We start from the raw sequence: 18,346 nt of genomic DNA, 5'->3' as shown, positions 1-18,346 counted from the left end.
GTACTAACATCAAACTGTTAGTACAGCGGCTCCGACCTAAGCTGTCAGTTTTTTTCCCGTTTAAATTGAAAGAAAAAAACTGATAGTGTATACTAGGCTTTATTCTGTTCTGTCCACCTCTTTCCTCTATTAAAAAGAGAAAGTCAAAAATCAAGAAATGTCAAAGTTTTAAATGTTTTAAACCAGTTTCTAGCACTGTACAGCTACGTGACAGAGGTTTCAATAGACTTGATAGAAGGATGCTATGCTTTATCACTATAGTGCTTATCTACTGTAGGACCACACTATGTCCACTGGGTTTTAAGAAAACAGAGAAATACAATGTACAATAGCCGCAACTTATCTTATCTAACTGCAAATGTGCTTTCATGACAAGTATTCTTTTGTGTTTATTTGCATTCTGGATGTGGATTGCTAAACTGTCTCCTAGAAATACTGTATGTTTTGTTTCTATATGGAAATAATGCAAACTGGCTTGTTTATGGAAAATTGTTCTTTATTTTACTTTAAAAAAAACAATAACAACATTGAAATACAAACTGCAGAGCACAGAGCATCAGTGGTGCACTATTGCGGGTGCCTCCCATCACTTTGTAATGTGTGTTGGGGTGCAACTCATGATAAATGGCAACACACACATACAGTGCAATACAATAACAGATGCTATGATGCTTTGTGAAGTGTGGACAAGTTTTTTTTTTTGTAAATTTCTTTTTATTAATATTTGGCAAATAACAAAAAACAGAACACATAAAAAGAGAGTAGACAAACCACGTCACGCAGGGCAGAAGTCATGAGAAAACATATAAATAAAAGAGAAACATGCAGAACCCCCCCCCCCCCAATCCAGGTGCACCACCCTATGGATACCAACATCATATGCTTGACATTACTAAAATGACTTCACAGTTTTCTTTGTAATAAGGCTATCAATCCTCCCTACATAAACTAAACAGCAATCAGTCCTTAAATAATCCCAATGCTGGATATGCACCCAGATCTCCACATAAATAACACCTCCTCCCCAGTAATACACTCCATATACTCATTAGGCTACAGAAAGGTCACTGTCCAGCCATATCTGCCAAACCATGTCAAATTTCTTTGGACACCCTCTGCTCAGGTAAGATGCTTTATAGAATGTAATCACCTTATTAGGTGTGGACAAGTGACCATAAGTTATATAATTTTCTTATTCAATTTCCTTTAGATTTACTTTCAACAATGCAGTGCAAGGGCCTACCTGATTGCATACAAATTGAAAGTGTTTAGGTTTGACCTCATATTTTTGGTTTTGGTAAATCTAAAGGAAAATTGTACAAAATGTTTCTATAATTTATGGCCAGCCTTATTCATATTGATGGTGCAATAATTGATTAATTTAATGAGTTTCTGCAACCTGACATCAAAGCAGAAGCAGGGTGTGTTTCATATATTTTTCACATATTGTTTTACTTTTTAATGATAGGAGAGATATTCTGTGATGTACAATAGAGTTTCTGTCACGTAACAACATAGTGGAATGCTGCCAATCGCTTTGCGTAGACCTTCTGTAGGGAGATGTCAGATGGGTGATAATGTGATTGCCCGAGAGAAAGGCCAGTGAAGAGGGAGAGTCATCTAATTATGAGGCAACCACAACCAAGTAAAGAACCTAATATCACCCAAAGACTACAATAGTGACTAATACAGGACAATAGTCTGTACGAAACAACAACGCAACAAAAACACTCTGTTAAAGCAGATTATTGGGCAAACACACAATTTATATGCATATATCACCATCTATCTGCTTACAGATTTGGAATTCTGTTCTGCTCTTCCATAGGTGTGCGCAGCCTCTTGCATTAGGGTGTGCACCCCAAAGCTCAAATACATATGCATGTGTATATGTACTGATGGTGTCAGTAGGGCAGTGGACAGTGTCAGTAGTTTTATTTTTATTCTTTTTAAATTATTTTATTGTGTAATATTTTTATTTGGGATGAAATATCAGTGCTCTAAACAGGGGGGAATAAGCACCACACAAGGCGATTAGGGTGTGCCCAGGCACACCTGGCACACCCTGTGCGCACGCCTATGTGCTCTTCATATAATAATAATAATAATAACAATAATAATATGACCTAGACAACCCTGACAGACAGTATCTTCAATTCCTGAAGCTCTACAGTAGTCTTTCAGTGACAACACAACTATCTCTATTTTGTTGCTGCAATATTTCAAGATACTGCTCCCATGTATAAGATTATCTGAGGCTTTTGGACATGTTACATTCAGCTTGTGTGTACTGGAGTTGGTTCAACAGAGGCTGGCTGCTCGCTCGGCTGGCTTCTGTCGAAGGGGCATGGCTGAAAAAGGTCTGCCTGTCTACCAGAGTGTTCTGGCGGGCTGGGACGCCCCCCGTCAGAACACAATAGCACAGCAGGGTAGATTGCTGTACTATTGTTGGATAGATAGCTCCTCCTGAGCTGTCATTTTTTTTTATTTTTCAGCCCTGCTGCCTTGAATGAAAATAAACACTAGTGTGTAGAGGCTGTAGAGGTTATAACCTTACTACAGGGGACTGCTAGAGGTTATAGACAGGCTACAGGAGATTGCAAGAGGTTACAGATCTGCTATAGGATACTGTCATTGTTTGCAGATATGCTACAGGAGAAAGCCAGAGGTTACAGACATGCTACAGGATACTGTCATTGTTTGCAGATGTTCTACAGGAGAAAGCCAGAGGTTACAGATATGGAACAGGAGACTACCAAGAGACAGCATGCTAAAAGAGACAACTAAAAAGAGAGGGATCTATAGCCATTACTGGTACCTTGGGAATTTGTATAATATTATTTGATATAATCTGTATAATCCTCTACTTGTTTTGGCACATAAACTGATCAAGGGTTAGTGGCAGACAACAGAGCTTCTGTTGGCCACAAATTAGTCGTACGTCAATCCTGCCCTCCAGCTGCTCTGAATTAGTTTGTAATTTTTATCACTTGTTTTATAAATTTCTCTATAAATTTCTCTCTGCTATCCCCTGTATGTAGCTGCTGGCAAAGGAGGTACTGCCTCTCCAAAACCTTCTATGTGTACCTTTTTTGGGTTACATAACAAAGGAGGATTTTATCCCTTATAAAACTGACTTAATCCTGTTCTTTTTCTTGGTTTGTTCTTACTCTATTAGCTGAATATGCCACCAATCCAAATTTCCTGACCTCCTTTTGGTGCCACCTCTATTTGGGCAAATTTCTCACATCTCTCGATTACCTGCAAATATCTTTAGACAACCTTTCCATACACCAAGAACAGCATAAAGGGGTTCAATAAAAATGGTGGTGAAGGTGTGGAGGTGGCGTATTGGGTGACACAGATCATAAAAGGAGATCTGCCCAGCCTCATAATCCAGATAAATCCTAACTTTGTCACTGGAGATATTGGCAGGCAACTGGATCTTTTTACTGTCATGTATCACCACATACTGACTGTTAACTCTGTACAGACCCCAGGACTTGTCATTACTTCCAATATGTGATTTCTCACCTGCCCTTTCCATACTATGGTAACATATGCCGACTCTCCAGCTCTCTGAACCCCCAACATCCAACTCCCAGTAATGTTGCCCAGAGGAGAAATTCCGATTACTTATCACCTGAGGGTAAAGCTGAAATCTCTCTGGTGTTCCTAGGCGATTCTGGCTTCTCTCAGCCCTGGATGCAGATTTCCTGTCATCTGATATATGTAGTTTATTACTAGCTGTGTTTACATCTAGTAATATGTCAGAAGCTTTCTCTACGTAAATTCCTCTGTTTACACCTGTTATTAGATCAAATAAACCTGTGTGTAATGTCTGTGAGATTCCAATCACGTTTAGATCTCCACCATCACGAAGGAGCTTGTCATGTCCATTTTTAGCCTCATTATCCTTTTCCTTGGGTTCATAGAAATAAGATGAGTCTAATTCTTGTAAGACAGTCAGTGGGTCTGTCATGCCACATAGATCCTCAATGTGATCCATCTTCCTGGACAGCTGGTCCTTCTTTATTTCCAGCTGCTGGATCATTTCAGAAATTGCGAATGAAAGTTCCTTTTCCTGCCTAGATATCTCACTCAGGACTCTCTTCTCAAGGTCTTCCAGCTGTCTCCTGAGGTCTATAAACAAGGCAGTGACTATCTCTCTTTCACCAGCTGCTTTATTTTCTATTTGCCCCCCACGTTCCTGCAGACTCCGAACTCTTTTGTCAGTCTCCTCTCTCTCTGTCATTAGGTTCTGTAGAGCATTCCTTAGCTGCTTCTTCTTCTGCTCAGAGGCCTCATCCAGGGACTCCATCTCATGTCCTTTGTGTTCTCCAATCAGACAGCAGGACACACAGATACAGGCAGAGTCCTCGGTGCAGTAATACTCCAAGATCTTCTTGTGGATGGAGCATTTTCTTATTTCCAGGGTAGTGGTAGGGTCAGATAACACATGTTCTGGTGACCGTTTGTGGACACTCAGGTGCTTATCACACAAAGAAACTTCACAATGCAGACAGGACTTGACAGCAGCTACAGGAGAGTCCACGCAGTGAGAACAAAAGATTCTGGTCTTCTCTTGATCTGGTTGAGTAGACAGGAAATTCTCCACTATGTTTCGCAGTGTTATGTTTCTGTGCAGTGCAGGCCGATTCTGAAACTCCTCTCTGCATTCGGGACATGAATAACCTCCAGATCCCTCCTGTGTATCCAATACACGATCAATACAGACCCGACAGTAGTTATGTCCACATTTCAGCATAACAGGATCGGTATAAATGTTCAGGCAGATGGAACATTCTAGTTCTTTTCTCAGACCAGCAGACGCCATCGCAGACAAAAAGGGGGCGAAATGAAACTGAAAGTCTTCACGCTTGGAATGAAGAGGGCGTTTCCACATGTTCCTAGGGTGGGTGAAGCTGGGGCTGTAACTCAAGCTGCATTTGAAGGATCAGCTATTAAAAAGAACACAGAAAATACTGCATTTTACATAAAAATGTGTTGCTGATTCAGGTAATTTATTAAGTTGTGAATTATTCTGGTAAAAAAATTTCCTCTGGTTGTATCATTTACACATTTTATACAAAAAAAACCCACAAATGATGTAGTTTGCGTTAAATAACATACACAATATAAATACTTTCACTCCAAAATCTTTTTATCCTAAAGAAGACCATAGACCTCTGAAGAAAGAGTGACATGCAGTCCAGGATCTAATCGCAGGGAACTGTGATCACATTGCTCAGATATAAAATATATATATGATGTTAAATACCTTATGCCTTTTTTCTTTTTCCTCCATCTTTGACTGCATTTTGTCATAAAAATATTAATAACTTAGCTCCCACACTGCATGTGTGCATGTGTGACAACACTTAAAGCTGAACTTTGGGCACAAAAAAACTTTCTTCTAAAGTCCAACTCTAGGAATTAAAAAAATATACTCCTGTAGTGCCTAAAGAATAAGGAATACTTGCCTTACTACTTGCTCCAGTTAGCTTTGGTGCTACCCTCCCTTCTAGCTTGTGAGCAGTCCGTTGGCATCCTAATGTACAATGCAGGGCTACCGGAACTACAATGTACTGGACAATGTCATTGTGTGACCCAGAACACTTTATAGAAGAGGTAGGGGACTAGGAATAAGGTTTGCATGCTCTAGGACCTGTGGCTGTTCACGGTTTGACTGAATGGCAAACGTATGGGCATGTTCGCCCAAGCACCAAAAGTGAACCCTTATAATGGTTTGCCTGACCTGGGAACCGTGGTCAGGTGGTAAAGTATGGCCAATACTGGGTGCCATCACCTCCCTTTAAAAGGCAAATCTCCCATTAACCTTTTGTCAGTTTGTGCTGGAGTTGTGGTAGTGAAAGACAGCTGACAGTGACTACAGGGAGAAATAGTGGTACTGTACTGTGTGCAGTGCTAGTATGCTACTTACAGAGCTATAGCTAGTATACTACTTACAGAGGTATACAGTGCCATATACAGTGATGAATATTACCACTGCCACATTACAGTGATTTTCAGTGTGGTGGGCTACAGAAAGTGGCGTGCACTCCCTATATTGCACTGTTCAGTGTACCTCAAAGTGATTGTAAAGGATTGTTTTTTTTTTTGTTTTTTTTAAAACAAACATGTCATACTTACCTCCACTGTGCAGCTCATTTTGCACAGAGTGGCCTGAACATCCTCTTCTGGGGTCCCCCAGGGGCTCTCTCGGCTCCTCCCTGCATCAGATAACCCCCTAGGAGAAGCGCTCTCCTGAGGGGGTTACCTTGTGGGTGCGCTGCCGAGTCCAGCATTTGCGTTCACAGACACGATTGCCGTACTCGCCCACCCCCCCGGCGCCCATGTCATTGGATTTGATTGACAGCAGCGGGAGCCAATGGCTGCGCTGCTATAAATCTATCCGATCAAGAGCCGGGACCCCGTGGAGAGAGGGACAGCACGTCCCCGTAGCACGCTCACGTAAGTAAAACGGGGGGGGGGTGGGGGCGGTGACTGCCAGGTGTTTTTCACCTAATGGATAGGATGCATTAAGGTGAAAAAATACAAGTGTTTACAACCCCTTTAATTGTGAATTTCATTGTGGTGTCCTTGATAGGGCTAATTTTTTTATTTTTTTTTAGTGTGTCAGCAACAACTTCTTTTGCTGTGTAGCTCCCCCCCCCCCCCCCCCCCACCCCCACCTTGTTTTCTAAAGTTCTATTTTTTTTTTTGTTTTCTTTCAAGTTTTGTTTTAAGGTTCCACTTTTAGAAATTAAAGAAAAAAGTTGTTGTTTTAGGGATGGTGTTTAGGATTTGTTTTTTGTTTTTTTATTTATTTAATGGTGGGAGATATATATTTTATTTCTATATTATTTTGATGAGGTTTTAATTTTTTTTTAGGGGCAAGTAGGTTCTGCAAACATAAACCAAAGTAGTAGTTAGGCCAGGTCTTTGAGAGACAGGGCACATCTGGCCTTCTTTTTTAGGCAGTGTGTGCTATACAGCTAGTAGCGCAGTGCCATCAGCAGCTCTTCTTCCTCCTCCTGTACAGTTGAACCTACCATTGCCCTGCAAACTGGCATTGAGGATTTTTTTTCAACTTTCTTTTTATTTAGCTTATGCCAGTTTTGACCCCTGTCCTTTTACCTGCCAGCAGTGACCCCTGTCCTCTCTCCTGCCAGTGGTGACCCCTGTCCTCTCTCCTGCCAGCAGTGACCCCTGTCCTCTCTCCTGCCAGCGGTGATCCCTGTCCTCCCTCCTGTTAGCTGTGACCCCTAGCCTCTCACCTGCCAGCAATGACCCCTGTCAGTGGTGACTCCTGTCTTCCCTCCTGCCAGCAGAGACCCCTGTCCTCCCTAATGCCAGCGGTGAGCCCTGTCCTCTCTCATGCCAGCGGTGAGCCCTGTCCTCTCTCATGCCAGCCATGAGCCCTGTCCTCTCTCATGCCAGCCGTGAGCCCTGTCCTCTCTCATGCCAGCCGTGAGCCCTGTCCTCTCTCATGCCAGCAGTGAGCCCTGTCCTCTCTCCAGCCAGCGGTGACCCCTGTCCTCTCACCTGCCACCGTTGACCTCTGTTCTCTCATTTGCCAGCGGTGACCCCTGTTCTCACTCCTGCCAGTGGTGACCACTGTCCTCTCCCCTGCCAGCGGCAACCCCTGTCCTCTGCACTGTTGACCCCTGTACCTGGCTCAGTTGACCCCTATCTGCAGCTCGGCTGACCCCTGTACACTGCCCTGCTTACCCCAAACCTCGGCTCTACTGACCCCTGTACACTGCTCTGCTAACCCCTGTCCTCCACCTGCTGAGCCCTGTCCTCTGGGTATACAGTTTCAATAAAAAGTATGTGAACCCTTTTGGAATGATATGGATTTCTGCACAAATTGGTCATAAAATGTGATCTGATCTTCATCTAAGTCACAACAATAGACAATCACAGTCTGCTTAAACTAATAACACACAAAGAATTAAATGTTACCTTGTTTTTATTGAACACACCATGTAAACATTCACAGCACCTCTACCAGATGGTGCATTTTTTGCTTGTCACGGCAGGATGAGCTCTGGTATTTTCCAAAAGGGTGGCCAACAAAAAATGGTCCCTCTGCCTTATGGCCCAAATCATTGTGTCCTTTAAAGGAATCTCGTAACCACCTTTCCAGTCAGTGGCAGGATCCTCTTTAATGGCCAATTTGCCTCGTGTCCTCAGGATGGTGAAAAAAGCAGCAGCTGTGGACGTGATTGCCTAAGTGAGGCTTTCAAGGCCTTTCTTACTATGCATTGGCCAGGCTTGGCTGTTGGCTGAATATATGAGGTCAAGGTCAGATGTGGACACCTTTACAACGGACGACCCACTTGACTACTGAGTGTTGATGATAGACCACTGGCACAAGCTTGCCCAGTATGGTATCAAGCTGCTGGGCTGCCCTGTAGGCAGTGTTTTTTTTACAGTGGGCAATTAGGCCCATGGGTGGTTTTGTGACTGAAAAAAGAATCTGCCTGTCCTAAGGTGATCAGCTCACCTTTATGGCTCAACTATGAACCAGTGCTGGATCAGCAATGGACACCAAACCCCTGCAGCTGAAGTTTACGATTTAATAATTTCTCTGAATTTGGCCCCAAAAACATTATACTAAACAGCATTACTAACATCACTGCTGACATGCCATTGATTACCATTGCCTACCACCATTACCATCCCCTGCCACCTCTGCAGGGCTAGCACTACTACCATATTGTGCTGCCTCTACAGCTCTAGTTCAGTTCTTTGGCTCTGTGAAGGTGCCGCAGGTAATTTTTGCACAGTTGCACCTCAACTGCCATCTGTCACACATTATGTTTGCGTACCTGATCCTTTTGTAAAATGAATAGCATTGGCTGAAGGCTAAATTTTGCTCTTTGTCCCATAATTTTCGGTCTTTGCCAGTGCTCTGTGAATCAAGAATATTTGTGGCTATTGTCTTTCTGAAATAATATAGTGTCTAACAGTGATTAAAACCTGCCTGGTCTCTCCACAATAAACTGTGGACTGGTAAAAGTTCTTACGTGCTGTCTGTGTGGTCTGTAAAATATTTGAACTGCTTTTGGTCAAATCATGCACTCTTATGTAGATATTTTGATACAAGCTACCTTGTGTATCTACTGTTCCAATGTGTCTTTTTTAGATTTCTGCTCTATGTTTCGGGCATAGTTTTCTATAGTGTTTATTTCAGGTTAAAACCTGCCTTGTCTTTCCTTTTTCAAACATGAGCTACTAGAAAGTCTTATGCCCCGTACACACGGTCAGATTTTCCGACGGAAAATTGTTGTCGGAAATTCGGACAGTGTGTAGGCTCCATCACACATTTTCCATCGGATTTTCCGACACACAAAGTTTGAGAGCAGGATATAAAATTTTCCGACAACAAAATCCGTTGTCGGAAATTCCGATCGTGTGTACACAAATCCGACGGACAAAGTGCCACGCATGCTCAGAATAAATAAAGAGATGAAAGCTATTGGCCACTGCCTCCTTTTATAGTCCCGACGTACGTGTTTTACATCACCGCGTTTAGAACGATCGGATTTTCCGACAACTTTGTGTGACCGTGTGTATGCAAGACAAGTTTGAGCCAACATCCGTCGGAAAAAATCCTAGGATTTTGTTGTCGGAATGTCCGAACAAAGTCCGACCGTGTGTACAGGGCATTACAAAGTCTTACATGATTTGCATGACGTGAATTGACTGGTATGAAATTTGAGGTGAAACCCCAAACAGTTTTTGTTTTGTTTTTCTTTGTTTCTTAGTTTTTTTGTGGGATTCCCCCTTAACCTATACCAGTCTCTCATCAAGAATAAGGGTTTGGTATTGATTTCGGGGGGGCTCTAGATTTTTTGGTGTTTTTTTTTTTCCGAGGGTTTAAACATGCAGTCTGCCTGGGCAGGAAAAGGGGTCTGCAAGCATGCAACCCCCTCCCCCCACACTCCTGAGCTACATGCCCTCATAATGGGGAAAGTACCTTGCCAGGGGCGACGCCCTGGCAAAGTACCATTTCTCCAGGTTGATAAGGACCAGGGCCTCTTCTGCACATGTCTAGCCTGGTGGACGTGAGGGTTTGTAGAGAATCTGGAAACCCTTTTTAAAATAAGGCCCCCCCCCCAATACTTACCCTCAGGTCTCGGCAGAGTGTTGCCGATGCTCCCACGCCCCGGCTACCTTTGGGCATATCTTTTGGTACTGTTTAGTAGTTCAGAACTTTTGGAGTGTGATCCTGTGATGTATAACAGAGGTAACCTCCTTACCCCTGCCCATGACAGTGACAGTTTGCCTTCTTGGTCCTGTGGGAGGTCTGGCATCCACCAGGGCTCAACCTATTCTGTTTAGTTTACTGTTATTTTACACTTGTAAGGCATTAATCCTTTAGAAATCCTGGAAAAAAAACAGAGACACCCTCCCTGACTTATTGAAAGGGGCTGGTAAATAAGCTGGTTCCATTCTATAAAGCTACATATCTGATCAGGGGTTACCCCCCAAAAAATGAGAAAGTCTGGCAAATTTGGTTAGGCAATCCTGCTACTGCCACACAGAGATATAATAATTCTGCCTTTTGCATGTTATGGTTAGGATGTCATCTGTCACAAAGGGCATGGACGAAAACTAAAGTGCCTGAGATGTGTCCTGTATTTTTTACATAGGCTTGAGGTTGGTCTGTTTTATGTTATATGCTCTAGGGACTGCCTTTGTAGTTTTGATGTTTTATATATTTTGCCTCGTACCCCTTTGGGGGTTTCTCTGTATCCAAGTGAGTTGAGTATTTCATGGGTGGGACTGCCTGGAAATGGGTGGGGGGGTCTTACTTGTGGTTCTGTGGTTTTTCTTTTGAGCCCTGTGAGGCTGATAGTGTTATTTTATATTTTTTATTTCTCTATGCAAAATCAATAAACAGAAATTATCTCTCTCAATGAGAGCTCCTGACAGCTCATTAGATATTAACTCACCAGAAGATCACAGCTGCTGGGGGAAGGGGGGAGGGGGTTTTAGAACAGTTTTTTTTTTTAGCTAAACTTGGGCTTTAACCAAACAGACCTGTTTCAGGTCTATCTGCACCACCCAAGGCAATTCCTATTTCAGAGTAAAATAGAAACTAGCACAGGTCTGCACCTAACCAACAGAGGAAATGCAGCAGTTTTCCATATAGAAAACTGCCACAGATTCCTGCCAGGTCTGACCTGGTGTACGGGAAGTGAGGTGTAAGCTGACAGTTTACGTGCCTCTCTCATGCAGTGATTACACTTAATGAGCAGAGCCTGCAAGGCTAACAACCCCCCCCCCCCACTCTTGGCTGAGAGGGGGCTGGGGATAGGGCCAGGCAGAGAGATCGGAGCATGTAGCTCCAGCTTTCCTGTTCTCTGTGCTGTGTCACAGCCACAGCAGAATAGAGAACAGATTGCAACTAGATAACAAAAATGTTGGTAAATAGGAGCAGCTGCTGCTCCATTTTTTATGATTAGAAGAGTGACGTAAGCATTAAGCATGGACCACTCTTAATTTTACCCCAACGTATTTGTATATGCACCAGATATATGGTGCAGAAATTAAATAACCAATTAACCTATTTGGGAGAATAAAAAGGGAGAATATTTGGCTCGGGCCCTGTGTGCCAAATTAGGTAGTCTAATCAGTGTGCCAATTTCTAAAAGCGCTGCATCTTTTGCACCAAATTAACAATAGTCAAGCACATCTAGGGGTTATTTACTAAAACTGGAGAGTGAATTATCTAGTGCAACTCTGTACAAAAATCAGCTTCCAGGTTTTATTGCCAAAGCCTAATTAAACAAGCTGAAGTTAGATGCTGATTGGCTACCATGCACAGCTGCACCAGATTCTGAGTGCACCAGTTTTAGTAAACCTACCCCCATTTCTTTATTAGAGAACCTTCTAGAAAGTACAACTGATGCCAACTGGTGTACACAGAAATGAGAAGTTGAGTTTCATATGATGATGAGCTTGCAATGCTTGTAAAGATGTTGTGTTTTGTCTTATGCCGCGTACACACGACCGGACTTTCCGTCAGAATAGACTCCGACGGTCTTTCTGACGGAGTTCCGCTGAAACGGACTTGCCTACACACGATCACACCAAAGTCTGATCATTTAGAACACGACGACGTACGATGGGACTAGAAAAAGGAAGTTCAATAGCCGGTAGCCAATAGCTGCCCTTTGCGTCGTTTTTGGTCCATCAGAATAGCATACAGACGAGCGGTTTTCCCGATAGGAACTGATTCCGTCGGAAAGATTTGAAACATGTTCTATTTCTAGGTCCGTCAGAATTTTAGAAAGAAAAAGTCCGGTGAAGCCCACACACGATCGGAAGGTCCGACAGAATGATTCTGTCTGACCTTTTCTGACAGAAAGTCTGGTCGTGTGTACGCGGCATAAGAGTTTTTATTGTCAGATGTTTGCGATTTTCATTAGAAAAAACGAATAAAATAAATATTGAATAAAGAAGTTTAATTTAAATGTTTAAAATAAACACAATAAGGATTCAAATGTTACATATAAATTTAAATATTGATTTATATAATTATAATAGAACTGAAGGAAAAACTTTTTTTTTCATTTGTGAGTAAAAGAGGGTTATTACCCATTTTTTCTTTTCTGGTTGCATGTGGGTGTGTGTCTCCGAACACAGACAGTGTTTGTTCGGGGACACACACTCACAACCATGGATGTCAGATTGGGAGCATGGGCTGTATCTGTGCAGCCACTGCTTCCCAATTAATATGAATGGGACTGCCTGCACAAGACTGCACTGAACACCTGGGCATCTCATGCAGGCAAACACAGCCCTTCACAAAAGTGTGCAATAAAAGGATCAGTTCACCTTTGTAAAAATAAATAAATAAATGCACAAATTTTTGCAGGTAAAAAAATGTGCATTTATTATTTTTTTACTAGGAACTTGCAAGGCATTGCACCCGCGATCAGTAGATGGGCTCTTGCAGACTGTTAGTGTAAGGCCTCGTACACACAAAACGAAAATCAGAAGGCAAAATTCGTAAGACGAGCTATTGACAGCTGATTTGACTTTTTCGTTAGACAAAAGCTGGATGTGCAGGCTATAAAATTTTTGTTAGGGGCGTGACCGGAAGCCGACCTGAATGGACACTCAGCCAGCTAGCTCTGCCTCAACCTGCAGCTCCATGGCAATATTTGGGATTTTCCTCCACCCATGCATGGGCAGATCCAGGACCACCCGCTCCTCCACAGCTCGGGGATCATCACAACCCCCGCCGGGGGCCTCCACAAGCTTCCGGGACTACTTTATGATGCCCGACATGACACCATGCGGAGCAGACGAGATGGCGCTGGACGCCATCTCCTCCCGATCTCAGGCCTCCCTTCAGCCTTCATCTCAGACCCAACAGCCACATCGGGTCTCGCCAACATCCCATCTACTGGCTCCAGGACCGGACGAACCTCTGCAGGCGGTGAGTCTCTCCCATTGGGCACTCTCCTCCCCAGCCTCGCCATGTGGAGAGCAGGCCGCAGGCCACGACCAGCCCTCCGCACTGTACACACAGTACACAGACACCATTCCATGGCTACTGCAGGCGGCATCGGACCCCTGCATCCACGAGAGAAGCCCCGACTCCCTTGCCCCATCTGAGGATTTCCTCCCTTCTCAATGCTACTGCGTTTGTTCACGCATTGTTTTATTTTTTTCTTATATTCTTGTACTATTTTTCTATTAAGACAATCAATAAAAATTGTTATTTGAAAAAAAAAAAAAAATTTTTGTCGGATGTGAACTCAATGTCTGATTTTTGGATGGTTAGTACAGAAATCCGTCACACAAAAGTCAAAAGTACAAACACGCATGCTCGGAATCAAGGAACAACTGGGAAGAGTTCGGTCTTGTAAACTACTGTTCGTAATCTAGAATTAACATTCGTGACGCAGCAATTGATGAAATGTCAAAAATCTCATCTTCTTTAATGGGATAATAATGAAGCTGCTTTGCTGGTGATACTGATGTAGTTAGGCCAAATGCATTTTAAAAGGCATTTGTTTTGTAACGATCTGAAAATCGCAAATCAACGCTCACCAAACTGCTACTAACATGAAATTAGCAGAAGGGGCCCAAAGGGTGGCGCTTGAGAAATGAACTTCCTCTTTATACTCTCATAGTACGTCACTACGTTCGTGTTTGTCAAATGACAATTTGTGGATCGTTAATATGCTAGACAAAATCCTGCACACGCGCTTTTGACAAAAATGAGGCGCTTGGTCGTCCAACAATCAAACCATGTGTACGAGACCTAAGCTGTCTGCTCGTATCTCATACGGGCAGGCAGTTATACACTGACAGGAAGCATTGGTGAACTACCTAGAGTGCTCAACAGCACCCTGGTAGTTCATTTAGAACTACAGGTTGACAGCGGCAAAAGCTGTCGGTACTTGTAGTTCTCACATTAAGACCCCTTTCACACTGCGGTGCTTTTCAGGCATTTTTGTGCTAAAAATAGCGCCTGCAAAGCGCCTCTCAAGCCACCCCAGTGTGAAAGCCCAAGTGCTTTCACACTGGGCGGTGCGCTTGCAGGACAGGGAAAAAAGTTCTGTAAGCAGCATCTTTGGGGCGTGCGAGAGTGGTGTATACACCGCTCCTCCACCACCCCTGCCATTGAAATCAGCGGCGTCTTGCGGGCGCTTTTAACGCTTTATTCGGCCGCTAGCAGGGGTTAAAAGCGCAGATCTAGCGGCCGAAAAACGCCGCTATAACTTTACCACTAACGCTCCCCTGCCCCAGTGTGAAAGTAGCCTAACAGAGCTCTGTGAAAGAATGACACAGCCGGATAGGCGGAGTCCCACACAGCCACGTTTTTTTTTAAATTGTGACAGCGAATGCAGGCAGAAGAATGGGGGATCGGATGATGAGGAAACTGCTGCAACAGTAAGACCCCTTTCACACTGGGGCTGCCTGTGCGTTAGTGCTAAAGCGCCGCTCATTTTAGCGGCACTTTAGGGCTGTTTAAGCTGCGTTTTTCAGCCACTGACGGGGTGCTTTTACCCCATGCTAGCCTTGAAAAAAGGGTTTAAAGCGCCCGTGTTGCGCTGCTTCTGAAGCGCTTTTCAGGCGCTTTGGAAGCACTGCCCATTCGTTTCAATGGGCAGGACGTTTATGGAGCGCTGTATACAGTACTCCCAAACCACCCCAAAGATGCTGCTTGCAGGACTTTTCTAACGCACTCGGGCTTTCACATTCGGGCAGCATAGGAGGCAGTTTTCAGGCGCTTTACAGGCACTATTTCTAGCGCTAAAATGCCTGAAAACTGTCTCAGTGTGAAAGGGGTCTAACATATTACACCCTGAACTTTTCCGTCAAGTATGCCTGTGTGATTGAAACCTAAAGGAAATAGCCGATATAATATTAAAGCCAGTGTATACATAACGTTACATATTATATGCTCTCCAAGAGAGAATTTGAAAAGACTAATTATTATTACTATTACATAGCTTTGGAGGAGGAGTATGGACAGCCTGGGACAGGACTCTGGTGTTGTGTGGTGCATACAAGAGAACTGGGAACAATGTAATTGACAGCAGAGAGCATAGAAAGTTGCCAGCTCACTGGATTTCTGTCAGGATCAACAGGTATTTTTGCACTCTTTGGACAGATATAAAAAACATTTTCAATGGTATATTTACCACTTAAAGAGGGATTCCATGCCGGAAGTGGGTGCAAATACCTGTCTTAGACAGGTATCTGCACCCCCCTCCCCCCTGAAAGGTGCCAAATGTGACACCGGAGGGGGGGAGGGTTCCGAAAAGCGGAAGTTCCATTTTTGTGTGGAACTCCGCTTTAAAAAGAGCGAATAAGAGAAGTTTATTGTTAGGGCTTACATGTACTTTAATATTCTACCAATCTGATATCCCCTTTATGTCATGTCAACAGACTGAGGTTAGATATATGGTATTCCGATATTTTTCATATCTCCCATCTTTCCCCAGATATCTTTATACAGCCCTTCCATACCCCGAATGCTGCATGGAGGGGCTCAGTGAAGGTAGTGGTGAAGGTGTGGAGGTGTCGGATCAGGTCACACATAGCCCAAAAGGACATCCTTCCAGCCTCATAATCCAGATAGATCCTGACTCTGTCACTGGAATAACTGCCATACAATTGGATCTCTTCACTGTCATGTATCACCCAATACTGATCATTAAATCTGTACAGACACCAAGACTTCTGATTATATCCAATCCATGACTGCACTCCTGTCCGGTCTATACTGGGATAACTCACCCCAACTCTCCACCATTGTGATCCTCCCACATCCACTTCCCAGTAATGTCGCCCTGAGGAGAAACTCCGACTGCTTATCACCTGAGGATAAACCTTAAACCTCTCTGGTGTTTCTGGACGATTCTGATTTGGTAAGTAGGACACAGTTTTCCTGTCATCTGATATATTTAGCTTATTACAAGCTGTATTTACATCCAATATAAAGTTTACAGGTTTGTCCACAGAGAAGAATACATTTACCTCTGTTACTATATCAGATAACCCTGTTTGTAGTGTGTGTGAGATCCCAGCTACATTCAGATCCCCATGGTAATGGAAGAGTTGACCATGTCTCTCTCTGTCCTCATTATCTCCATCCTCAGTATCAAACAAGTCACCTGTGTATGATTCCTGTAGGATGGTCAGTGGATCCACCATGTTATACAGCTCTTCAATATGACCTATCTTCCTGAACAGCTCATCCTTCTTTATTTCCAGCTGATCGATCAATTGTTTGAGTGGTAGCATGATTTGTTCTGCCTGCCCAGAGATTTCTCTCAGAACTCGCTTCTCCAGGTCTTCCAGCCGTCTCCTGAGCTCTCCAAACAGGGCAGTGGTTCTCTTTGATTCACCATTTGCTTTTTCCACAGTTTTCCTCAGGTGTTCCTGTAGCCTCTGGACTCTGTTCTCCATCTCCTTTTTCCTTATAATTAACTTCTGTAGATTCTTTTTCAGTTTCTTCTTCTTCTCCTCAAAGGCCTCATCCAGGGACTTCATTTTGTGTCCTTTGTGTTTCCCAATCAGACAGCAGGACACACAGATACAGGCAGAGTCCTCAGTACAGTAATATTTAAAGAGCTCATTATGGATGAAGCATTTCCTGTTCCTCAGGGTAGTGGTGGGGTCACATAGCACATGTTCTGGTGACTTGCTGTGGACACTTAGGTGATTATCGCACAGAGAAGCTTCACACAGCAGACAGGATTTAACAGCAGGCATGGGAGATACCAGACAGTAAGTACAGAAGACCCCGGACTCCTCCTGATCTGCATAAACAGACAGGAAATTCTCCACTATGTTACGTAGTGTTATGTTTTTCTGCAGTGCAGGCCGATCCTGAAAATCTTCTCTGCATCCAGGACAGAAATAACCTCCAGATCTCTCCTGGGCATCCAGCACACAATCAATACAGTCCCGGCAGAAATTATGTCCACATTTCAGCATTACAGGATCAGTGTAAATACTCAGACAAATAGAACATTCTAGCTCCTCTCCTATTTTAGCAGACGCCATCGCTGCCAGCAGGAAGTGGAAGTGGATTTGGCCAGCTTACAGAGCTATCTACGACGTGCAGTACTTTGTAACAGCGATGAACAATAATGTCTTGCATGCTGTGTATTACATCATACACAGTAAACAGTGCGTATGTTTATTGTTCAGCATGCAAAGCTAAATGTGAATTATTAAGGAGCAGAGATATATTTTGTCTTCAGCCATATTCCTTCTTGGTAATGTGTGAAGGTTATTATGCACACTATTCCAGTTCTACAGACACTGAAGTAGCAGATTTCTGCACCATGTTAACCATTGATCAGTGAGGAGACTGTGAGATATCCATTATTACCTAGCTTAAAGTGATATTAAAGTGATTATAAACGATTACCTTGTAAAACAACCCATTTAGTTTAAAATAAAAATGAAAGGCAAAACATTTTTGTTTAGATATAAAAAAACATTATAAACACCTTTTTTTTTCCATTTTTTTTTTAATAAGCGATTACATCCCCCCTGTTCTCAGCTGCATAAGAGCTGGAGGGAGAAGAAACATCAGCACACTGAGCTTCCCAGTGAATGGCTGTGCGGGGGGGGGGGTTGTCAGGATAAGTCTGATCATTGGAGGAGAGCACACTGAGTTCCCAGCATGGCTAGAAAACTGACCACAGTGTGTTCTCCTGCTTAGTGTGGTCAGTTTTTACTAGGAAAGCAGAGGGACTGGCAGGATCACCAGGAATTTCACATAAACATGGCAATGGAAAGAGAAGAGGATACTTTCTCTTACAAGTACATGCTACAGCAGGCACATGTGAGC

The 18,346-nt window shown here is 43.3% G+C and overlaps 2 protein-coding genes across 2 annotated transcripts; both read right to left on the bottom strand.

Moving 5' to 3' along the window:
* Positions 1 to 475: 475 nt before the first annotated feature.
* LOC141132735 (E3 ubiquitin-protein ligase TRIM39-like) lies at positions 476 to 5,004 on the bottom strand. The gene has a single exon (XM_073621504.1). The coding sequence runs from the start codon at positions 4,904 to 4,906 to the stop codon at positions 3,245 to 3,247; it is 1,662 nt and encodes a 553-aa protein (XP_073477605.1). The 5' UTR covers positions 4,907 to 5,004; the 3' UTR covers positions 476 to 3,244.
* A 7,463-nt stretch (positions 5,005 to 12,467) lies between these two features.
* Positions 12,468 to 17,619, bottom strand: LOC141132734 (E3 ubiquitin/ISG15 ligase TRIM25-like). Its single transcript, XM_073621503.1, has one exon. It carries the CDS (start codon positions 17,548 to 17,550, stop codon positions 15,961 to 15,963), a length of 1,590 nt encoding a protein of 529 aa, XP_073477604.1. The 5' UTR covers positions 17,551 to 17,619; the 3' UTR covers positions 12,468 to 15,960.
* Between the last annotated feature and the right edge of the window lie 727 nt (positions 17,620 to 18,346).

The sequence above is a fragment of the Aquarana catesbeiana genome, linkage group LG03 (assembly GCF_042186555.1).
Source record: "Aquarana catesbeiana isolate 2022-GZ linkage group LG03, ASM4218655v1, whole genome shotgun sequence".
NCBI lineage: Eukaryota > Metazoa > Chordata > Amphibia > Anura > Ranidae > Aquarana > Aquarana catesbeiana.
The sequence above is the reverse complement of the archived record's forward strand: the minus strand, read 5'-3'. Positions and strand labels throughout refer to the sequence as shown.